This window comes from Melospiza melodia, chromosome 3 (genome assembly GCF_035770615.1).
Source record: "Melospiza melodia melodia isolate bMelMel2 chromosome 3, bMelMel2.pri, whole genome shotgun sequence".
Taxonomy (NCBI): domain Eukaryota; kingdom Metazoa; phylum Chordata; class Aves; order Passeriformes; family Passerellidae; genus Melospiza; species Melospiza melodia.
Window position 1 is genome coordinate 13,701,596 of NC_086196.1, and position 25,114 is coordinate 13,726,709.

At 40.9% G+C, this 25,114-nt stretch overlaps 1 protein-coding gene across 6 annotated transcripts in view; it reads left to right on the top strand.

Annotated features, from left to right (window-relative positions):
• Window positions 1–25,114, top strand: part of LPIN1 (lipin 1) — an 80,769-nt gene that overhangs the window by 17,759 nt on the left and 37,896 nt on the right. For 3 of the 6 annotated variants that reach the window (XM_063150851.1, XM_063150849.1, XM_063150850.1), the window contains 2 exons: window positions 3,552–4,291; window positions 23,644–23,844. In XM_063150851.1, coding sequence (XP_063006921.1) covers window positions 4,280–4,291; window positions 23,644–23,844 — 213 coding nt within the window. In that variant the 5' untranslated portion in view covers window positions 3,552–4,279. Of the gene's footprint in view, window positions 1–3,551; window positions 4,292–13,783; window positions 13,832–23,643; window positions 23,845–25,114 lie in introns of those variants that run through there. The other 3 variants (XM_063150848.1, XM_063150847.1, XM_063150852.1) reach the window with 2 other exon arrangements.

Below are 25,114 nucleotides of genomic sequence, written 5' to 3' on the forward strand. Positions count from 1 at the left end.
CAAAAAATCTCAGGTAGCTTCTCAGGAGATGTGGATCTCTTGGCTACACTGGTGATAGTAAACTAAACAGTGACAGTGCCCATTCTCTGGCTTTGATGCTACCTGGTGTGATCCAGTCAGCTCCTGCTATTATTGTTATTAAGCTCCATCAACGCTAAAGACCAGTTGGCCTCCTTGAGAGGCCTGTTGGAAATGCTCTGTGCTCGTTCCCAAGCTGGGAGCTGCCAGCTGGCTGTGGCAGCACCTGTGCCAAGTGCTGTTTTTCCAGCATCAGGGCACAGGCCAGAGTGTCCCAGTGCCTCCACCTGCGCCTTCACTCTGATTGTCTTGTACAGGAATAGCACTTGTGTCCTATTTCACTAGCTTAAGTGCAAGGTCATCCTTTCCCCACATTAGCTTGCTCTCTAAGGTCAGCAGGGTGCCTTCTGAGGCTGGTACAACTAAAGGAAAGATTTAATGCATTGTGTCTGCTTTGAAATTGTTGTTGCTCATATCAGTTTGCCTTTCCAAGACGACTAAATAGGAAAGGCAGTCGATTTACAACAGTCATTTAAAAGAATGGACAAAATATAATTCATTAAATTCTGAATTTTTCCATTAATTGCGGGTCTGAATGAAAGTTCCTTGGGGTTGTTTTTCAAATGTGAGAAAGAAAAAGAGATTAGACAACTAAAAACATCAAATACTTAACTGTAATATTAACTGTACTTTCAAAATGTTGGCAGAGATCCTGGAGAGTCGCGTGGTTGTTGCACAGTACACAAAGAATGTTTTACAGGACTGTCTCTGATCATTGTTTTTAAGAGGAACTGAATGCACAGGCAGCAGCACTCTTGTAAAATTACCAGCTCTGTTGCAACACACTGTTGACTTTTCTGCTAATGAAATGTACTGTTTGCCTGTGGCAGTTCCTATTATCTCAGATGTTTCTGAGATTTATTTTTTGGATCGTGGAATTTTGATTGTTTTTAAGAAAGAAAGAAAAAGAAAGAAAGAATGTGTGTTTGCAGCCATGAAAGCCAACTGTGTCCTGGGCTGCATCCAAAGCAGTGTGGGCAGCAGGTGAGGGAGGGGATTCTGCCCCTCTGCTCTGTTCTCTTGAGACCTCATGGGGGCTGGTGTATCTAACTCTGGGGCCTTCAGCACAGGAAAGATGTGGAACTCTGGAGCAAGTGCAGAGGAAGCCACAAAGGTGATAAGAAGGCTGAAGGACCCATACTCTGCAGACAGGCTGGGAGAGTTGGGGTTGTTCAGCTTGGAGAAGAGAAGGCTCTGGGGAGAGCTTATGGCACCTTCCAGTACCAGAAGGGACAACAAGAGAGCTGGAGAGGGACTTTTTATGAGGGCTTGTAGGACAAGAGTGAACATCTTTCAGTTGAAAAGCAGTTTCAGTTTCAGTTGAAAGAAGGTAGGCTTAGATTAGATACTAGGAAGAAATTCTTTACTGTGGGGATGGTGAGGCACTGGAACAGGTTGGCCAGAGAAGTTGTGGGTGCTTCATGCCTGGAAGTGTTCAAGGTCAGGCTGGATGGGGCTTTGAGCACTTTAGTCTCATTAAAGATGTCCCTGCCCATGGCAGGGGGGTTGGAACCAGATGGTCTTTCAGGTTATTTCCAACCCAAACCACTCTGTGATAGCTCTTAAACACAAACAGGCACATGCAGCAGGAAAATGCAATTATATTGAATACAGCATTTGCATACAGCATGCATCTGTATTTCAATTATTAATTTAGCCTGGAAGAGTATTTCTGATCATTTAATTACCAGGGCAACAGTGCCAGTATTTTTATTCTGCTTCTGAGAATAGAAAAGATAGACCACTTTTTAAAATAATGGACCATGTGGAAAGAACTCTGTTCCTAATTGAGATGCTAGAAGTCCTTTGTGATGCCAAGTAAGTAATTTAATCAGTGTGTATTTCAATTCCTTAATTTGATAAATGGAATTTACAATATCTTCTGGTCCATAAGGTTGTTGAGAGACTTGGTAAACTCAAACTTGTTTGAGTAAATTCAAACTTGTTTGAATACTGTGGTGCAATCCTTAGTGGAATGTTCCAAGTGCAAGACATTGTCATGAACAGAGAAGGCCTGTGTGCCAGACCTCTGTCTTCCTCTGATTGTGCCACCTCAAACTTACTTGTCACATCCCCCACATGAAATTATATCCTAATTACACATGTACCAGAGTGTGTGAGTGTAATTACCAGTGTAATTAACAGTAATGGCACCCTTAAGAACTGGACGTACCAGAACTAGGTGAATTTCTTTCTGTAGTGCTTGTTTTGCTATTTCTGATTGCTCCCTATTTGTAATGGTTTCATAGTCTTTTTTCAAATGGAAGAAAATTCAGAAAAAGTATCATTTTATACCTTTTCTATTTGCTCAGTAGAATTCCACAGAGTATTCTGAGTGTCATATAACTTGTGAATTATAGAAAGCAGAATGTTTTTCCTTTTTTCCTGATAAGCATTTTTGTTTGAAAAATGTTGAGATTTGAATATGAAGGAATATGGGTGTTTTGAGTATACACCACCAGCAAATCTGGCCATAATTTTTCTAGGCAAGAAAAAGAAATCTTTCAAATTATTTGTTCATATCATCATCATCATCATCATCATCATCATCATCATCATCATCATCATCATCATCATCATCATCATCATCATCACTGTATTTATTGATACTGTAGTGTTAGTCCTTACAGTACAAAATTTCACTATGGAATAATTAGTATTATAAAATGCACTTCAGAATTTCTCCTGAATAACTTTTCCTTTTATTTATATGCGTCCCTTCATCTCCAGCAACACTGAAAGCTTACCCTACTTAGTGGGTATTAATTAATGTCAATGTGTCTTGCAACTGTGGCTTCTTTAAAAATGAAATCACCATTCCCTCCTACTTCTGTGCATTCATAAAGAGGTTGTCACAGCAATTGTCACCTCAGCTGTGGGCTCTGTCTCTGAAAGTCACAGCAGTCACACTGCTGAGGCCCCTGTGCTGCCTGTCTGCAGAGGAATTACTCATGGAATATACTCATGCCTCTGCTATGCAGACCCTGAGCACCACGCTGCTTCAAAGGGGCTGAAGTGTGCTCCTCTTGTTCTACAGAACTGCTTTTCCTGTCCTACTGGGTACTAGAGGTCTTCCTGTACCATGAACACATCTAGGGATGATGCCATATGAAAAGATCTTTGGCATACCCATCCTGCAAAAGAATAAACAGACACTGTTATGGTCTGTGCTTCTTCAGAGCTCGCAGAATTTGCCAGCTTTCAGCTTCTCTCCAGCTGATGATACAGATCCCACTAGCAGAGGACTAAATCCTTCTGCAAAACCCCTGAAAACTGAGATGGTGGAAAAAAAATTTGAGAAAATTTCTCAGTTGAGATAAAAAGTGAGGATGACACAAACGCCATGTGGCTTACAAAGGAATCTTAGGAGAGATATTCATTGAAGCTGGGTTTCAAGGACCATGACTGAGGCCTGTATATATTAACTTTTGTATATACTAACATTATTTTTCATTTTGTTTTGTTTCTTTCAGATTCCATTGATGAAAGATCCTGGTTGGATTCGAAATGTCTGGACACGCAATCTAAATGTAGGAATTTAATTGTTCATTTGCTTTCTAACTCCCGTGCCTTAGAGCATGCCCAGCTTGAAGCCCAGTTGTCTTTGGTAAAGCAGGATGAGGAGTGGTTAATTCTTGCCCACTTCCTGGTACCCAGTGCAGAGTGTCCAAGTGTCACTCTTTGGACACTGTGTCACCACTATGATGTGACGATATTATTCCTGTGAAAGGCTGGGTAGCTCTGTGAAACTGGTGGCCCTCATATGTGGGCAGTACTAGCAGGATAAGGATGGAAAAAACATAACAATTTGGAAATTCGGCACTTGACCTGGACAATAAGTGCAGAGTGATCAAACCTGTGGCAAATGTGAGATGCAAGACATGTCCCAAGCCAGGGAAAACATGCCCAGACATCCCTGCTGCTAATTTCCTGGAAGGCAGAGAGCACATCTGTGAGGTGGTGGTCTTGGGACACAGCCATGGATTGACTGAAGAACCACTCAGGAGAAGGAATGAGAGGGGCAGAACAGCACTTCCCATCCCAGTTATAGGACTGCCACTGCTGAATGATTGACTGAGGAGGCAAAAGAGGCAGACCCAGGGAACAATCTGATGCTTGTCTAAGTGACTCAGGACTTTATTCCTCAGAGTGACCTACTCTCACAAGTGATGGTGGGGCAGAGTATTTAGAGGCTGACTTGATGAAATCACAGGTAAGTCCACAGCATTTCTACCCAGCACCAAGCAGAGCTGTGCAATCACATCCGCCTAGTGAGCTATTGGAGCCACTGTCCAGCTCTGCGTAGGCTTCACTGAGGTATTAGCCTGGGTGGAGTGTGATGTTAGCATAGCTACACTGCTAGGTCATGTAAATCCCACCTGGGGCTTCCAGACAACCCACACAGTGCAGTGTAGGAGATTCTCCATGCTTTCCAGAGGAATCTTCCTGATCCAGGAGCCTGTGGAGACTTGCTTGTGGCTTGTTGGTGTGGGAGCTGGTTGGCAGAGCTGGGCAGCCTCTCAGTGGGGTCTGGCACATGTAGGAAGGTATGTCAGCTTCAACAAACTGAGGATCTAACCTTCATGCTGAGCTTGATATTAGCAATGTCACGTAAACTGGACAGCTAGAGAAGCCAAACAGGCAGTCTGAAATTAGGGATTGCTGTTGGCAGTAATTGGGTTTGGACATGCAATTCAGTAGCTGTGCTTTGCAGACAGAAAGGTATTTGGGAGTTCAAAATGCCAGTAAAATAAACAGAGAAGGAACTCCAGTTAGCAAAGGACAGCATAAAATGTGAAAATTAAACACATGTGAAGCGATACTGCAGATGTGATCTTTTCATTCCAAACTTTGGGAACATTCAGATCTGCATTCAGGTGAGATTCTGAAATTTACAAGAACATCTGCTGGGTAATCAAAACATGCTATGCAAACTTGTGATGCAACTTCGAAAGAATGGAGGATAATGCATACCTGCAGTAAGATTATACTTTAAGAAGCATCAGGTTATGGGTTATTTGGGCAAAATTTTTAATTTTTAAAAATCTATCAGTACTATGGTTTTTGTCCTATATTTCTCATAAGCTAGTACATAAATACATTAAAAAGAGGAGGAGGAAGAATTTTGTAATTCTAACCACTAATGATAAAAAAAATCTTAGAGATTGTGCAAATAAAAGAGGTGTTTGCACTAAGCTGTGCCAATATCTGCAGAGAGAAGTCAGCAGTATGAAACAAAAAGTGAGAAAAACATATCAGGCTGAATTTGTCACAGGAAGCAGAATTACACAGAACAAATAACAACTGACCTGGACAAGGTAGATAAGCAATAAGCATGATCCCACGCAAGCAACATGAAAAACATGCAGGGTGAATGAACTGGGCTGTCATCTAGGGCTGCAGGGGAGTGACATCTGATATCATTGGGATGACTGCACAGCGAGGCTTTTTGTTAGTGCCCAACTGCAGTGTGGGGGTTGGAATGGGGAAAACGGTCTCTGAAGAGTTCACATCAGAAGCAGACATGTACCTTGACATGACTCTGACCTACCTGTGGGTATGACTTTGTTTTTTATTCTATTAAATAGGATTATTTTCTTTGTTTTCTGACCAGTCCTTTGTCTCTTCTTGTACTATGGCAGAGCTTGATAAAAGCCACTGCTTTCCTGTTCCTAGTCTTGCTTTAAAAAAAAAAAAATCTTCACCTGTTTGGAACAATGAGCAAACGCTTTGCTTGTGTAATACAGAGTTCACTGGCTTGAAGGGGATTATATTGCTCTGTCTGAACTGAGCACCAGGACTGATACTTTCAGACTCTAAACTCACTGGGATGGGAATTCTCTTTGTGCATGATACGACCAACACAATGTGGCTGATGTGTGAGTAATAAAACAAGCTGATGTTGTTTTTGTGGGCAGAAGCTGCTGGCTTTGAGAGACTGTTCATGGTATGTAGATTTGTCTGAAGTAGATATGAAATGAGGGTAGCAGGAATGAGGCAAAGTACCTGATGAATTCTCACATTTGCATAATGGAATATGGAAAGCATACAGGCCACCAGGACAAAGGTTTTCTGTTCCAGGATGTGCTGTACCTAATGAAATGGATTTCCCTAATTTCACCAAAGTATATTATTTCCATAGAATTACACAAAGTCCTTGTTTTAACACACACTTCTGCTGTTTTTATGGAACAAGGCTAAATTATTTTCACAGTGTGTTAATTCTTGAATGCACCTATTTTCTCAAAACAACTCTGAAACATAATGTTTTTAAATAATTCTTGCATGTACGCACAAGAGCTGGTAAGCTTTATTCAAACAGTGAGGAGGAATACATGGAGATATAATTGACCCATTTATGTAAGGGCAGGATCTAAAGAGCTACATGTAGAGCAGGCAGGCTTGATAATACATTCATTTATAGTATCTTTATACTGGAATAATTAAAATTGGTTCAACTTTCTCAGTTCAACAGTGAATTACATTTCCTTCCGATGGATCATTGTCTCTTGAGAGCCATTCAAAACACATCATCCTTTGTGACCAGATTACACAGACATAATAAACACCCCTTTAAGACAAGTGTGTTTCACTTGCAAAAACTGTTGTGCATTTTAGACTTCAAGACTCTTCTATACTGAAGTTTTCATTAGAGTAAAATTTTAATTTTTGCTCAGCTTTCAACATACTGGCAGAAATCAGAGAAAAAAACTTTCTTTCAAACCACAGACTACAGTTCCTCCATTGGTTAATATACCCTTTGTCACAGCAAATCTAAATTTAATTTTCCAAGTAATTACTTTTAGACTGATGGAGATGAAGTGCTGTTTAATTATAGTTCTAAAATAACATTCACTACTCTGTTCAGGAATTTTAGTGCTATAACACTTCTGGAAAGACTACACTCATGTGGACACTGTGAGTATTTTGAGGGAAGGATTTACTGAATTACCTGGTACACTTCTACTGCTCATAGAAATTTGAACATGAAACTGACATAAAGTACCATTTGGATGATTTTGCATGCTAAAGACCAGAAATAAATTACGAAGTTCCTGCTTTAACATAACTGACTTACAGGTTCCAGATGGAGTTTTATACAAGTTTTCAGCCTAAGTCAGGAGAATGATGTGCTCAGATAAAATAAAGAATACAATATTTACTGATTAATTACCTAGGCTTGATGCAAATAATTAAAGAGAATTTGTTGTCTTGTGATGTGCAGGATTTAATTCTGTGCCTCAGCTTGTTCCTTGGATTTTCACACAATTTTATTAATTAAGTGTGATTATTACATTTATATATTATTGTGATAAATTATTGTGATTATTAAATTTATATATAATATATTTTTAAGAACAAAAGAGATGACAACAATAAGACTGCCAGCTTTACAGCAACCAAGACTGAAAAGATTATTTGCTTAAGCAAAATATGTTTTTAAACATTGCAATTGTTCCATTTAGCTCAAATTTTGCCTGATAAAAATTTATCAAAGGAATTCAATGGATGGATGCTTTTAATTCAAAACAAGCACAGCAGCTCAAACTGTAACCACTAAAGTCCTCAATAATGGAATTTAAAGGAAAACATTTCTAAAACAGATTATCCCAATCCAGTATCTCACCTCTCCCCCCGATTCACCCAATTCAGAGCCTTGAGGTTAAAGATCAGAGAGATCTGAAATCTGTGCTCTGAAATCTGTGCTGCCAGATTAAGGTGTCTTCAAGTTTGGCACAGAAGAAGGAATGAGGGGACAGTGTGGAAAGATCTTAGGGCCAGAGCTCCCTCATACCTCACTGTTACAGCAAGCCGTGAGATGGGAAAGCAGGAGCCCTTCAGGTGGGGCACAGGACTCACACCTGCTGCAGAGACTGACCTGGGAAAAGTACCTCTTTAAATGTTACACACAGTTGTTTTAAAACCCCAAAAAACTGCTCTAACCTGGTTATATTGTCACTTCAAATGTTCAAGAAAATTGAGCATTGGTGAGAGAGGAAAACACTAAGTAGCACAGGGTTGCATTTTCTCACTTTTTTTACAGCAGAAGTAATAAACCTTTCTTTACTTTGGATGAAGGGATGAAGATGTGAACTTTTGGGCAGTACCTGCAGAAGCCTTCCCCATCAGTTCACTGGTGAGGGAGACAACAGCCATAGTCTTCCTCTCCTCCTGACAGGCTGCTCAAAATCCTCCTTCTGCCTCTTTCTTGAGGAGAGAGTAAAACCCTTTTCATCCAGTTTTTATGACAGCCAGAACTAATTACAGTACCTGGGAGAGTACAGAATTATCTCACTTCAAAGCCAAGCAAACCTGCTTCTTGTAATGCCAAGGCAGGGACAGAGAGCCCCTGCATTCACCAGGAGCCACAGACAGCACAGCCCCCCCTCTACCCTGGTCTGCACAGAAGTGAAGAATTTTTCTCTCACACAGAAATGGCTAATATGGCTACTTGTATTATAAAACACATTTTAGATACTTCACTTTCTCCATGGAGTTATAGAACGAGCTTCAAGCTGACCTTTATTAGCACTTAATTCTTAGCCTACCAGAAGAAAAAGCTTTATACACAATATCTATTAATCCTCTTATTATCATAAGTGCAGCTGTTACATCTTTGCTACCTACAGTTTCCCAGTAAGGTGGAAACAACACAGTGTACTAATAAAGATGTCCAGTTTTGCAATCCCCAAGTGATAGCTTTCAGAACCTATTTGCAAGGATAATTTGATATTGATAGGCACTCTGGTCTGGAAATTTCAGACATGAAGCTGAGAGAAAAGCAACAAACTTCTCAACAGAAGGAGTTGGTTTCCAAATATCTTTCTCCTCTTTGGGATTAAGATTGCCTTTTTAGTTTCTAAGCATAGCAGGTACTGTGAAGAAAAGATTACACCCTGGGAAACAGACCAGCTTTGTTTGAAGTACTCAAAGCATGTTTTGTACTATTTTGTTCTGAACACATAATACCAACGATTTTGGTTTGCTGTGCTTTGAAAACAGTATTCTGAGCAGAAGCTTTGCTGATCATGCACAGATATATTGGACTGATGAAAAGCTAGATTTTGGGCTGGAAAGAATTTTGTCCATGAGAGGATGGATGAGCTTTGTTATGATCTCTCATTTCTTGTATGCATGTGCACTTAGACAGCAGTTATGTATTTTACCTGAGCAGGATACAGGTCTGTGTTTGAACAAGCATATGCAGGAATTGTGGTTTTGGCTGAAGAAAGAACATGTTGATGATTTCACCATTATGTCTTTAACCTCACATTGCAATTGCTTTGCTTTATCAGGGCTCAAGCTTTTCTAAGCTTTTTAAGATTATATTTAGAGAGCTCAACTGTGGCTGTTTACAGATTTGGCGCTAAATTGCTTTCTGATGAGATTGGACTGGTACAAGTGTAGCTCCAGCAGGGTTGATATATTTAGCCTCTCTTGTTCCTAATTTAAATACTCCTACACTCTTCTGCTTTGATGATTTTGGATCATAGGAGTCAACAGAACTTTCTGTTTCTCAGTAGCCAAGTATTTTGTAGCAGAGAAATGACTTTTGACTGGGGAAAGAGCTGCTAGGATATAAAGGAAGCATTGAGGTTCTCGTGGGTTTGCATGGTTGGATATGGATCTAGAGGAAAAAGATAGGCTTTTCTGAGAGCCTTCACCATCAAGACTTGTTATATTCTGAGAAGCAAAAAATGACTTGTCAGTGGTTCATTTGCTAGAGAGCCCCCATTTTTTTTCAGTGAGGGGGAGGAAAGGGTGTATCTGTCACAAAACCAAGTCCAAAAGTACTTGGTTCAAAATCAAGTTTGGTTATGCAATGCACACGCTGATGGCACGAGAGATGTTATCATTACAGATGAGCATTTTGGTACATGATCAATGCTTCCTGCCCTGCCTCTAATTCCAGCTGCAACAATTCCTGGGCAATTGCAATCCCACATTTGATCATTTGTCAAAATAATCCTCTCAGTTTTGCTTTTCACTGGTCACTGCCATGCCTGATAATGACTGAAACATTATTCTACTTCGGATGACATCACAGTCCTCCTGAGGATGATGTCATCATCTCACCTCATAACAAAGAGGTCAAAGAAGAAGGGTAAGAAATGATGTCAGAAGTGTATTCGTTGTGCAACTGTCAGCAAATTATTACAATACTCAGGAACTGTGATGATACAGAAACCAAAATCCCAAAGTTAAAGCTGTCAAACTGCAAGGACCTCAGGGGGACAGATACAAAGCAAAAGCAGCAGAACAATCAAATCTGGCAGCACGTCAAAGTCAAAGGGGGGAGGGAGGGAGTGTTTTAGAAATCTCTGCAACTAAGTAACATCTAGATATACTTTTAAAAATTGGTATCCAATCAAGTACTTAGAGGCAGATTAAATGCCAGTATTTACAAGCTGCAACAGCCTGCACTACTTTGCCTTCAAATGAAGGATGAATTGAAGTAGTAGATAACTGAACTTGAAGGAAAAAGGAAGAGAAAAAGAAAGGGGGGGAAAAATTCAGTAGCTTACCAGAGGCAGCTGTAGGTACTGTATAATAATATCTACTTGTGTTAGGAGAGAAACTCCTTTGTTAGGATGGTGAGATGTTTAATCAGGTAATTACAAAGCCAGTCAAGCTGCTTTTTGATGTTTACACTGGAATAAAACTAGATCAACTCTTAATTTACACTATGTGAGCTACTCTGAGTTTATTACTTATATAAAGAAAGCACGACTCCAGAGCCATCTTTGCTTATGAGTTAATTATAAATGAAAAGCTAAAAGCTTATATTTTCTATTTACTGAATAATTTTTACATGCACATTGGGCATTCATTAACAGTTGCAGTCATTCATAACCCAGGTCCTGTGTGCCTGAACATCAACCCTAGTTTTATTGGGGGAAAAGCCAGACATTACTGCTAATGCACAATGGTTTGAATGGTTATTTTGCTCACTGGCACCATCTTTGCTAGTAAAATCTAGCGTCCTAAGATAGAATTGAAGGCTTTTTTCCCCCTTGCGTGGACTTGCATAATTTTTTATAGGAATCTGGTCTTGGATTTTATTAAACTCTTCAACTCTTTTTAAACCCAGTTTTATTAATTTAGAAGACTACACAACTCAACTTTCTTCATAAGTGTCTTTTCATCGTAACTATGAGCCCAGATCATAGGCTAGAACTCCACTGTGCCAGAACTATACAAACACAGAGTGAATATGTAAGTTATAAGGTCTTTGAAACAATAATCAGAGTTAGGTAATAATGAATTAATGTACATTGACCATCAAAGGAATGGCAAGAAAAATGTCCATGAGCAGGTCCTTCAAAATTTTGTGGACAGTTTTAGATCAAACCTTGGTAAACAAACATCTGTTGACCAACACAATGCCACCAGAAAGAAACCTGTCAAAGGTGAAACCTTTCAGGAAGAAAACAATAATACTTAAGAACTTCATCATTCCTGAGTGTGTTCTGGAAATGACACTATCAGGGACTTTGCCTTTTCTAGGGCTATACTCCCTCTGCCAGCTAGTCTGTGGGTAACTCCAGATTATTTTTTAGGAACCATCCCTGACCTATACTATCCTCCAAACTCTGCACTGGGCTGAGTTAAATCCAGAGTCATGACCACGCTAAGGCCTGGACAATATCAAAGTACTGGTTATGTACCAGTGCTTGGTCCTCTAGATAGAAATAATTGGGAACAGTTATGAGCTGAAGTGAGGATTTCAGAATGAGTTGGCAGAGGTTGTTCCAGGGAAGCAATCTGAGGAATACCACTCTGTACACTGGTCGCACCATGAATAAGAATAGAGTGAAAAAGCGCAGAACGAGGGTGCCCTGTTGTTAAAGGAAGCTCACTGTTGCTGTGCAAGCATTTGGCACTTCCCACATCTTGTGTGTTTTGTGGCAGTATTTACTCTGCTCTGTAGGAAGAGAAAACATGACCTTGCACATGGAATCATTTTAAATGTAGAGCATTATTCTGTGGGCTATTACATCAAGCAGCACATGGTTGGACATGATAAGTAGCTAAACACAATACAGTACTTCCAAAAATGAGAACCTAGCTTCTGGATTTCTGAAAGAAGCATGGAAGGGTGGGTGTTGTTGAGACTGCGGAAAGACGGTGTTTTTGATTCAGTATGTTATGAACATATTTTGACTTTAGCATAGTAGTAGAAGACCACAGTGGACCAATATGTTAGAGGAGTCCTCCCGCCTAACAAGGATGGTGATGGCTGGAGATTTCCACTCCCTCAGAGGGAACACAATATGGGATTGTATTCTGCACAAATGTGGTGGGCAGAACACTAGTAGGATCCACAGTCAACACAGATAAAGCTTCTTCTATTAACAGGCATGGGATTATTTACCAGCATTTCTCATTGCCCACTGACTGCCCACTGGCAGGAGATTAGATATGAAATGCCTGGGAAATGAAACTGCATTTGTGTATTACTTTCTCTTTGGGAGTAAGTGTACACCTTTCCTTGTCATGCCTAGGCAGGAACTGTCTTCACTGACTTTTCTGTTCTAAACTGAAGTGTACTCATTAGTGAAGCTGTGCAACCAGGAATGGAGGAGAGAACAAGAGGTTAGGATTGGAGTCTGTGAGTTTGCATTGGGTTCTATAACTCAATAGCTCTGTCTTAGCTGTACAAAGACTGGCCAACGTGGAGAGAGAACTAAGAGAGCTATAGAAGGAAGATGTGTCACAGAAAAATCATTTGAAGGATTATGATCTGGTGATAACCTAGAGAAGATTCTACTAAGATTGCTTTGGAGTGTAACCAAAAATTTAACAGAAATGGAAGGCTTAATTACTCTAATTACTAATTATTCTTCTCAAGCTTCAGCTGCATGGACATTTTGAGGACTACAACATGGAGATGCTGGAAATCCACCTCTCAAATTTTCTTTTTCAGGCCTAAAACTGAGTGCTTCAATAATGACCTTTTGGTCAGGTTTTTTTTTGTATGTTTGTTTTTTTGCTTCTTTTTTTTTTTTTTTTTTTTTTTTTTTTCCTGTGTAATCTTTGTCACCTTTTATTCCTCCGTGTTACTCCGTTTCCTGTTTATTTGTAATGGACATAGCACCACCCTCTCCCGAGTTCTGTAAACAAGACTTCAAAAAGGCCTGGAAGATTCCTTCATCAGTTTGTTTTTAACATGGACATCCACTTCCCTTTTTAGCTGTGTAAGGCGGTCAGTGCAAAGAGAGGTTACAATACGGTTTACATAAAAGGAAATCACTATCAGGTGGAAAAGCTTTATTTCATCGCATTTATTTAAAGCGATAAAGCGTCTGACGCTGACAGACGTGTCCCCGATGGCGATGAATGCCAGGCTCTGGCAGCCCAAGCGACGCCTATCGCGGCCGTGCCTCTGCTTTGCCTGAGCCGAGCGATTCCCTTTCCCGCTCTCCGTTTCCCCCAGCTAGGAACCTGACTCGCCGGCATCACCCCACACCACGGCACCTCGGCCGCGGGATCACCCCACACTAGCGCGCCACGGCCCCGCCCCGGCCCGCGGCGGCTGCGGCATCTCCGGCCCCGGCGGGCGGGCGGGGCTGGCCGGGCCGCGCTGTGCCCCCGCTCCGCCGCGCCTTCCCCGGGCCCCGCGCTGCCTCCTCCCGGCCCCTCCTCCGGGGCGGCACCGCCGGCCGGCCCCAGCGGCCCCGCAGCGTCCCGCGGCCGCGGCGCGCACAGAGGCGGCGGCGAGCGGAGCTGCGGCAGCCGGCCCGAGGCAGAGGTGGGTGCCGGGGCTCTGGCGGCCTCTGCGGGAGGAGGGAGGCCCTTCCTCCTCCGGCTGCCCGCGGGCAGGGCAGGCAAGGCCGGGAGCCGCTGAAGGCTGCGGGTTCGTCCGGCCTGGGCTTCCCGGCGGGGCTCCGGGAGGCTGCCCGCATCCCCTGCCCGTATCCCTGCCCGCCTTTCCCTGCGGAGCCGCCTGGCTCTGGGCAGTGACAGCTGCGCCCGGCTTGCTGGGCGCATCGCGGCTGGACACTGCTTTGTGCGCGGGGTTCGAGGGAAGGTGTGATGCTTTCCAGGTGTCCCCTCAGAGGGAGGCACCCTGCGTGGGGATCTCGGGTTTGGTCCGTCCCCCGCCGAGCTGTGTGAGCTGGTAGTGGCCAGTGCCCTTCTATGTGCTGCTGCTTCCCCTTTGCCTCTAGGAATTTTGCTTCTCTTTGCCTGGCAGCTGCTGATGCAAATCGCTGCATTATGCCCCTGCCTCACTAATACTTTCCCTGAGCCTGAATAACGACAGCAGTAACAGGACAGAGGGATTTAATGACATAGTAGAGCCCGGCTCGCAGCAATGCAATGGCTACACGGGAAACTAAACTTTCAGATATTTTGTATTTTTTTTATGTTAACCCCCCCAACAGTTTTTATTTTTCTGTTGATTAGAATATCTCCTCTACCTTCAAGAAGCAAAACTAAAAGCAAATGTGTCTGGCGGGGAGGAGACAAAACACTGCAATATTGTTACCCCTGTCAAATAAAGGAATTGTGTAGAGGTAGAATCCCAGTTTTGATATTGCAGACCATCTAGCAGATCATTTGTCTTTTCACACGTAAAGTCATAAGCCTTGATACATCTTTTGACCTCTTATTTGGCTCCTAGTCTGGAGGGTGTTTAGAAATGGTTTATTTTCTGGATAGCTTTATCTGTGTCCCTGCCTCTGCTGTCTGAGGAAGGAAACACTGGTAAATGCTTAGTGTACACACATAAGGTTTTGTTGTCATCAGCGCACTGTTAGATAGGTGAACTCCTATTACAGTAAAATGAACCTGCTTCCATGAAGAGAACTGGAGAAAAACTGAGGAAACAGTGAAGGCAATCAGATGGAAAATACTCTATATAAATATGTTATGATTTTAGACATAAAGTCATGGAAACAGCTTCTAATAGTTTTAGATGATATCTGCTTTTCTTATAGCTCCAGGTCAATAACACAGATACAGACTACCTGATAATATCTGCTTACCAGATGCAGTGGGGCCTATTTGTAAGGGAGTTGGGCAAGTTTTAGTCTTTGACTCTTTTCCATACCTGAGCATGTGCAGATGCACAGATTTGTTTATCTGTGAACACACAGTTGAAATACAGTAAAAGCTTACTTTAAACTCTAAAAATGCAGAAAATATAGATTAGATATAGAGTCAAATGAACAAATTTGTTTTCCAATCCTGTTGAGAGAAAGCATGCCAAGTCACATGAAGTGTCTGTATAGAGTAGAACTGCTGCTGTTTTTTCACGCTGATTTATGTTCCCTCACTGACATCAGAACAGTAGCGCAGGACAGCACAATACATGACTTACCATATTTTCTCAGCTACCTCAAAAGTTCTTGGTTTCAAGTATCAGTTTGTACTTTTAAATCTGTTGTAAAGTTTGAACTCCTTTATGCAGTGTCAGTCCAAAGGGGTCCAGTCCTTCTGTACGTTCCCTCAAAGTGTTTCCATGAAGAGGGAAGCACTGTACAGTTGGGAAGTTAAGGTACAGTGAGACCAAGGGAAATGTGGTCTCAAGAAGTCTATGGGAAAGGAGTAGACAAGTCTTGAGATACAATTTCAGGACTGCCTGGAATTTCAAGAGGTGTCCCTTGTACTGTGCACTGCTGATTCTTAGTTTCTCTATTTGTTTGGCAATAGCAATTGTATGGGTATGTGGTGAGTCAGATCATCCCACTGATCTAGCTAGAAATTATTTTTCTGGCTTTAGTGGTGTTACTTTTCAGTGCTGACAGAAGGGCGAGATTTAGGAGAGTGGGGAGGTTGCTGTGGGGACTGTGGTTGTACCCTTCAGCTGGCCTTGAAAGAATTTTTCCTGGACTCTTGGGTACCAGTTTGATACCCTGACTGTGGGGTTTTGGGGTTTGTTTGAACGTGGGGATTCATTGCAGACAAGTTTTGAGTCTTCAGTTTGAATTTTTGATTTTAGCTGCTCTCAAGAAAATATTCTGTCCTTTACAGGGACTTAATGAAGAATTGCACCAAGCAAAGTTTTAACTATTTGAAATACAGTGCAATACTAGAACCAGAGGAATAGTCATGTCATTTTCAAAGTCCATGTCTGTGAGTGAGTGGTTAGAGGGACAGGCAGCTTGGAAGATAAGTTTGACATTTGATCCATTTGACTCTCTGGCTGTTGTAAGAAGTCACAATTTTTGGCACTGGCCTTTGGTAACTTGGAATAGAAGTCAAATAGTTCCTAATAGAATTAAGCCCAGAATAATCCCAACCCTGAAATATTCTGGAGGTTTGACTGGCAGGAAGCATAATGCTCTTTACTGTGGAGTAGAGCCAGCCACACACTGAATTTTGCTTTCTGATGTGGGACATACAAGTGAGCTGCACCTGTCTCCCTACTGACCAGTTGTACTGTCAGATCACCTGCAGGAATGTGGTCTGTCCCATCAGCTGGGACTATGGAGAAGTTTGGAACAAATGTGAGTATAATTGGACTTGGACAGAGTTTGCCCTCCTATTTACAGAACAACCAAAGTCACACTGCTCAGCAGAGTGCTCTAGAGTTCTCCCTCAGCAACTTGTCCAAACTGGGGTGATGGCTCCCTTTCAGGTCATGTGTCCAGGTTTCCTTTCCCAGGAGAAAGGAATATGCAAAGTGAGAGTTTGTCCTTGTCTCACTTGGGTGAGCTTGGCCTGCTGCAGTTGGGATATAGCAACAGTGGTCAACCCTGCTTGCAGCCAATGGGAGCTGCACCCTCTGAGATCAAAGCCTCAGTAACTTGCCCAAAGTTATGAGGGGATCTTAGGAAAGTGAAGCTCTAAACTAAAGTCTCCCAAAGTCCCATGCAATGTCTTCATGGCTCCTCTAGAGAAAGTAAATCCAGGCTCTGATTTTACTCTGGAAAATGTACAACTTTGGGGTTCTGCCTGGGCACTCACTCAGAAAGGTGGGGTGGGAATTTGTGGCAGTGACTTTAGGTTGGATTGATACAGGAACTCACAAATAGTTAAGAAAAAGGCTTTTGAGAGTTCTTAGTGATTTTCAGTTTCCTACCTGAAATGGCTTAAAATACTAAGGGATTTGAATGTGATGATCAAACAGCACTAGTGACTTTACCATGTGTTGACAGCTTACTAATAAACAAAAGTACATGTTTAAAAAAATAGAATGATAATTATTTACAGCTTTTATAGTTAAGAAGTCAACATTACTATGGCTGTTGCACAGACATGAAGGGCAAAGCTTAATTTTGAAAATATTCATCCAGAGAAACTTCATCTGAAATATTTTCTTATCTTCCCTACCTTTTTTTCATGAATCTTTTTTAGAACATAACCTCTGAAACTGTTTTTCATGGTAAGGAATATGTTAATAGTAAAATTCCATTAGCTGCAGTAGAGGGATTAAGTGTTCAGTACTGCAGACAAAACTGAATTGTTTCAGAGTCAAGAATAGAAATACTTGATATGCAGTAAAAGAGTGTTCATAAGCACTAACTTTGAAGTATTATAATTTACTTATTTTTTGTAAATGAATAATTTTATTGAAGGGACCATAGTCTGATTCCCAGGTAGTACAGTCTCTCAAGCTTTACATCTTCAAAACAGAAACCAAGGGCAGGTGAGGGGACCAGATGGACCAGTTTGTAAAATTGCCATAGTTTCGGTGTCTGCAGCAGAGGTGCACTGATGTATTTTAACTGAACACTGGCCCATCAATTTTTATCTTCCCTTCACCATTTCACAACACATATGGAAGTTCTTAGGAGGAAAGTTGATTTGTTTTGTGCTTATGCCCATCACTTCAGCCATGGACCAGGATCTCATCATCACATCAGGTATTAAAAGTGTAGCTAAAATATTTTTCTGTATCTTTTGTGGGGGTTTTTTTGTTGGTGCTATGCTTACCATTGCTGTAAACCTTCCTCTCCCGGCCTACAAAGCCAGTCCACAATCACACATAGAGCCTTAGAGAATGGGCCAAAAGATGTTGCCATCTTATTGCAGGGGTTCCATACTGTTGTCTCCTTATCACAAAAGTTTCCTTCTTGGTGTTTCTCCTGGGCAGTGTCCCCAAGCACTGCCTCTTTCTTCTTCACAAAGCAGCCAACTGACCCCAGTTCCCTTCTCAATCACCTACCCCACTCTTCTATAGCACTCTTCTTCTCCTTGGCTGCAGCTGTGGCCTGGTAAAGTCAGGCCTGTTCCTAATCTTTGATAATTGCCCACCTGCAACTCCTAGGGGTAATATTACTTTATATACTACCTTTATTTTCTTATATTTTGTCCCCCCTGTAGAAAGAGACTTAAATGTTGCCAAAGCTCATTCTTGGTGACCAGACCAGCTAGCACCATCTATTCTACAAAGCTCTGTAAAACTTTAAAAGAAGGTGACTGCTTCTCAACTGGCCATGGAGTAGTGCCCAGTCCATCTTAGCTCCTTAGCTGTGCCTTGGAATTGCTGGGAGAGTGCTTATTGGCCTGTGTCTAAAAGAAACAGATTTTGAAATTTACCAGAAGCAGATTTTGAAATTTAAATAGATTCAGTAGAGATGTCCAGATTGTCATGGTCAGGTCTGTGATGGGATATGGGTTGATTTGCTGCTTTGGGCACAGGCAGAGCAAAAATGTCTTTCCCAAAGGTTGCAGTTGCTTGTCCTTAAACCAGTCCCAGCAAATGTTTGTCCTGTTTTCAAAATGTTCTGCGTTGGAAATTTCATATCTTCCAGAGGAAGTGTGGTTTACTTTTTAATTACCCTTACAGCATGCCACCTAAATCAACTGTCTGTTTTTAGAGCATGTTGAATAGCACTTGCATCCCTTAGTAATTTGGATATGTGTGGATATCTAATCTATTATTCATTAATGTTGTGGCACCTGATGAGACACCAGGTATTGCAAAAAGGAGAAAGGCATTTAGTTCCTACAATTTTCAGTGTTTTATTTTGAAAATTGGCAGTAAAGAAAGATGGAATTGTAAGAGAGGAGCTGAGCTATGAAAAAATCCCCAGAAAAACAAGCAACCAAATCCATGCCACAGGGGGTGCTATTACTGGCTTTTCCAGTGGAATGAGGACATAGTCTGGTGTACCTGTATGAAAGAAGTGGATTATCTAGATGACAGTGTGTTTGATCTTACTGTGGCATCCAGCAGATTGGGACTTTAAAGAATTATTTATTTTGTTAGGTCAATATTTGCTAAATTAATAAATCAGTTAATAATAAGGGAGATCACCAGCTATTTACTTTTTACGTATTTTTCCACATGATGATAAATTCTGAAAAATGGCTGCTCGTCTTTAACAATCAAAAGAGTTGGAAATTTTCTAGGCTTTCTGGGAGGTGATGCTAGTTAGATTTACATTTAAAATTATACTAGAAAATACCTTTAATTTTATAATAGATGCAAAATGTAGAGCTGTGAAATGTCTTCTGGCAAAGAACAAAACTCAAACCATTTGAGAATCCTGACAGAAGCAGTGTACAGACTGTTCTCACTTGCAAGCTTAGATCAAAGGATTCTGAATTTTCCCAGCACAAAAAAAATATTCTGTGCCATGTCCACTAGCATGGTATGAGAGCAAGAGTTTTATTAAACTGAGTATAATGAACAGGAGGCACTGGGGGTGTAACCCATGATGTAAACTCCTGTTTACTGCTGAAGTTGCAGCTGCCTGGTCAGTAAGTGAAAGACTTCTTGGAGTGGCCAGAGTGAAGTATTGCTCCAAAACCACATCCTGTCCCTCTGGGGTTTGAGGAGTGTTGGTTTCCTGGAGTGCTGACATGGCACAGATCAGCTTTATATTCAGAGTACAAACTCACAAACCTCAGACTCCAAGCAATCTCAGCTTTGGCTGGCATGTATAAAAGGTAGGATAGAGGGCCTGCAGTCATCAGAGTCTGATTTCTGAACTCTTCCCCATTTTAACTACTGCATCTTTTATTCCCTATTCCCTACATTTGAAAAATAAACCCATTTTTGTAGGTTTCTTGGGGAACTGGGGTTTGTGTGATCAGTCTCCCAGTCTGTCTTTGAATTCCACAATGACTTTGTTGCACATGCCAGGTCCAGCCCAGCTTGAGAGGCATGTCCACTACCAGCTTACAGGTGGAATGTGACACTCTTTTGAAGTGTAAGGGATAAGAGATTGCCAGTGTATGGAACCAAGCTGTGCTGAGCTGTTTGGCCTCAGAGCTTGTGGATGGTGTCCAACTTTTCTAATTTGTGAGTATTAAAATAATCTTTGTGTCCAACGACAGGGCAGGCAGAGTAGCTAAGACTTCTTATGAGCAAGAATAGTTGCAAAATTATCTGTTTAGGATTTTAGGAGCCCAGCTGGTGTAACTTGTGAAGAGGATGTGTGAGTCCTCATGTTTGGATTGTCTGCCAGATAGTAGGGGTTTATAATAAAGACTGTCCCAGCAGCTCCTTCTCTGCCAAGGAAGTCATGGCTGTTTTGCACCTAGAAGTTTTGTTACTTCAGCAGACCAGGCATTAACTGGGGTGAACTGTGCTGTGGAATTTTGACCCCAGCTGTAGATGTATTTGCATTTAATTTAGCTCCATAAGAAATGTGTTTGTTTTTGTGCTTTATGTTGAAAAAATCACCAGTAAAAACTAAAGTATTTTTCCACAGTAAAGGGGTAATTTAAAAAGTTTGCTTATGTCTGTCACCCTGGAGGCTGAACCTTGATTTGTACCTGTGTCATACCAACTTTTTTAAGAGTAACTTTTTAAGAGCCAAGGCAGTTAGGGGGCTAAGACCTTATGACTTAGAAGCAGAGGCCAAGAGAACTAGTTTTGTTTATTCTTCAGAACACTCAGTTACTTTTTGGGGGGGTATAGAGGAAACAGCTGGGATATTAGGAAGTGGACAGTGGTAGGACAAGAGGCAGTGGCGCAAGCTGCTACAAGGGAAATTCAGGTTAGGTATCATGAAGAAAAGGGATACATAGGATCAGGAGAGCAGAAAGGCTGAGAAGTCTCCATCCTGAAGACACTGAGGACTCTGCAGGACCAAGGTTGTGGGTAGCCTTGGACAGATGTTTGGACCAGGTGACCTTTAGAGGTCTGTTCCAGCCTGTTGTTCTGTGACACAGCATAGGATGTGGTGTGAGTTTCAAGTGCTGTTCCCTGTGAAACAGCTTGTCACTAGATTTGCATTCAGGAAGGTGATGTTTCTAGTGTATAACAGGAGCCCAGAAGTGCTGATTCCAGTTCAGTGCTGGAGAAAGGAATATAATTGCCATGAAGTTTTTGTGTATTGGTTTTTCAGTAGGTGGCACTTTCTGGATGCCTGAATTGAGGGCTGTGCAGAAACAGCCCTCACTTCTCCAAACACTATGTAGGTATTATTCTTCCATTAATAAACATCTGTCCTGGTTTTGGCTGAGGTAGAGGTTTCTTTCTAGTAGCTGGTATAGTGCTGTTTGGGATTTAGGATGAGAATAACGTTGGTAACACACTGCTGGTTTAGGTGTTGCTGAGCAGTGCTTACACTGTGTCAAGGATTTCTGGTGGCTTGTGCCTTGCCAGTGACAGGGCTGGAGGAGCCAGCTTGAGAAATTGTGAGGGGACACAGCCAGGGCAGGTGATCCCAGCTGGCCAAAGTGATATTCCATACTGTAGACCATCATGCCCAGAATAAACTGGAGGAAACTGGCCATGGGCTGCTGCTTGTGGAATGGCTGGGAGCTGATCAGTGGGTGGTGAGCAATTGCACTGGACATCACTTGCTCTGTATGTTGAAATTCCTTTGTTCTTTTTATTATAATTTATTATTACAATTTCTATTACTTTCTCCCCTTTCTGTCCCATTAAACTGTCTTTATTTCAGCCCATGAAGTTTATCACTTTCACTTTTCTGGTTCCCTCACCCATCCTGCTCAGGATGGGGAATTGTTGTGAGAGAGTAGCTGTGCAGTGCTTTGTTGCTGCCTGGGGTTAAACCACGACAGCATCTTGTACACTGAATACTTAGAAAATCAGGAACAAAAAGAATTAAAAAAAACCAGATTTTTTTAAAGGTAGTGCCTAGTTTTAGTCTTCATCTTTTTGTGGTTTCATTCAACAATTGTCAGATGGGGAAACCGTGGTTGCTTTTCAGGGACAATGCAGTGATGACTACCATAAATAATTCTTCCTTCGGAGCACAGTTTGTGTCCTGACCCGTGTATTGCAACAGAAGCAGAGAAGAAAGCAAAGCCTCAGTCCACACAAAGTAGAGGGACTTTTGAAAAAAACCAGAGGTGTACATTAGTTAATTAGAACAGCAATGCATGGAAGAAAACTGCCTTAATTGTAGCATTTCCTAAATTTCTGATTTTTTTACTCTAGTGCTTTCATGGTATTCTTTAAATGGTCTTTTGTTTATCACTGTAAATCACAGTTACATTTGGAGCCATTTTACTGCATCTCATGCATCTTTTTTGTTGTTTATAAGGGACACAGCTGAAAGAGTCTCTATTGTAGCAGATGCTGCTGCTGTGCAGTGACTGTCTCAGGCTCTGAGCTCAGTTCTGTTCTCATCACCCTCAATGGGAGGGAGTTTCTGCATTGCCTGCCCTGCAACTATTACTTTTGTTGATGTCCAGGTGCTGTAGTACAGCCTAGCAAAGAATTGTGTGTGAGTCTTATGCTCTATCCTGTGTGCACAATGACTTGGATGAAACTAGTGTCTTGGAATCTGCAAGAGGGGCTGGAAAAATATTGAAAACAATAGACACTGGAAGTGTTTAAAACCTATGCTGCTCAGGAAGGTATCTGCTTAAATTCACCCATATTTTGAGAGCCGCTGAAAGACTTTTTATCTTTTAAACATGTCTAAATATGCATGTTAGTAATTTCTGGGGAACTAAATATATTGAACAGGACATGTATTAATAATGTGGAAGCAGCAAACTAAATGCTAAATAAATGTAGGAGCAGGGGAAGTAAAGCAAAGCACTTCAGCCATCAACATAAGTGTAATTTTTAATAAAACTGCAGATACTGTTTGAAAAGGCTTGTTTGAAACAAGAAAAGTAAAGTTGAATTAGGAAACAGTGTTCAACCTTAATACATAACTTATGTCTGAATGCATTATAATAACCTTTTAATGGGAGAAATTGCTGTAAGATGAGAAAACAGACTTTGCCTTTAGTGTGGTGCAAAATTAGATATGCTCAAAGCTATTCACTTGCCCTTCCTTTAAAAGCCTGTAGAAATACTCAAAAAAAAAATATTTCTGGTGTTGAGGCCACAATAAATGTTAGGAGGAGATGTTATTCTGGAAGTAATGTTTTTCTCCTCAGAAATAATTGGAGGCATTTGAGCTTCAGAGTCTCAAAGTTTGACAGTGGTTTTGAATTGAACTGATTTTAATGAACTTTTGAAAGTTGTTACTATTTTCTGGCTTGAGAAATCCCTTTTGTGTTTCAATAGCTCTCTACAAACATGCTGTGAATAAATTAGGTGGGAAATTCTCATTCTGTGCAAAATTGTTAATTTGTGAAACAGGGGAATACCCACTGCAGGATTCTCTCTCTTAAATGTCTCCACTATACAAAGCAGGGATCAAAATCCAATTTGTTGCACCTTTTGCCTTTCAGGTCCAAACCATGAATTACGTTGGGCAGTTAGCAGGACAAGTGTTTGTGACTGTGAAGGAGCTCTATAAGGGTCTAAACCCAGCCACACTGTCAGGATGTATAGACATAATTGTGGTACGTCAGCCAGACGGAAATCTGCAGTGTTCCCCTTTCCACGTTCGCTTCGGGAAAATGGGAGTTCTGCGTTCCAGGGAGAAAGTGGTAAGAAAATGTGACAGTTTTTATATGTCCTGTCTGTGAGTTAGCTGTAAGAGCATGGAAGTTACTGAAGTTCTTTGGTCTGCTAGTTGAGGTTTTCTTTAGACACCCTTTATAAAGAGCCTGAATTAAGACAAGCTCCAATTAAAATGGTTGTTACTGATTCTTGCAGTTCAGAGCATAATTTGTAAGACCTTGACTATAATAAAAACTAGAACTAGCCATGAAATTTGTAATATTTATGTTTAATAAAGCAAAATTTCAAATGTGCTAATTTGAAACTATACTAGATTTCATTAGTGACTCACTAAATCCCCTTTCTTTGTTCAATGACATGTTCAATGATAGTTCCAAAAAGGGAGATATTAGTGAAGTAGTATTTTCAGATAATAGAACCTTGAGGTTAATTGAAGCTGGAAAAAAAACAGTGAGGATCTTGAAATAAAAGTAACTCATCTGAGTGACCTGCTAGTGTATCAGATGTGAAGTTACCAGTGTGACAGATTATTTTAGAAAGTAATTTTTCACTCAGTAGAGTCTAGGTTCTAATGCAGCTAGAATTTTCTGCAGAAAGATCCTAAAGTCAACATGGACATTGTTCAATTCTTACTTAGATCAGAAAGAAATTCCAATATTTAGAATTGGTAAATGCTGAAAGATATTAATGTGCCAGTGATGTGCTGTGTCCTGAAATAGACTTGTAGACTTGTGCAAGTCTCCAAAAAATTTACAGTGAAAATGGAGTTAGTGGCAAGCATGATTATAGTCAAGAGAGAGATCTTCCTGAGAAGAAATAGAGATAGTTAGGGCTGTACAGTGATGTGATAAATGTGTGGAAGGAATTTTACATTCAGGAATTGAATATAGAGTTATTTTTCTCATTTGTGTTTCTCATACTGTAAAGAGAAGTCTCTTTAATTAATTAGAAAGACAACATATTAAGACAACATATTAAGATATTAATTTGCATTTATAAGTACTTCTAGCACAATTAAAAAATAGCTATGAATTTAAGGAGCAAATAGATTTGTTTGGCAAATGAAGTATTCAGAATTGCATTTAAAAAGATTCAGAACTTTATGTATTGACTATAAACCTTTCCGAGTAGAGGAGCAAGGTATCAATGAGCTGAACAAGTTGGAAAAACATTTTTGTAATTGATTGCTTTGTGAAGGAGTACTGAAAGAAAAAGAGTAGGTCAATATTTCCTGTTTAGTGTAATGTTTCCTACACTTCCCTGAGAAGCATTTGCCCAGTGCCAGCAGTAGGACTA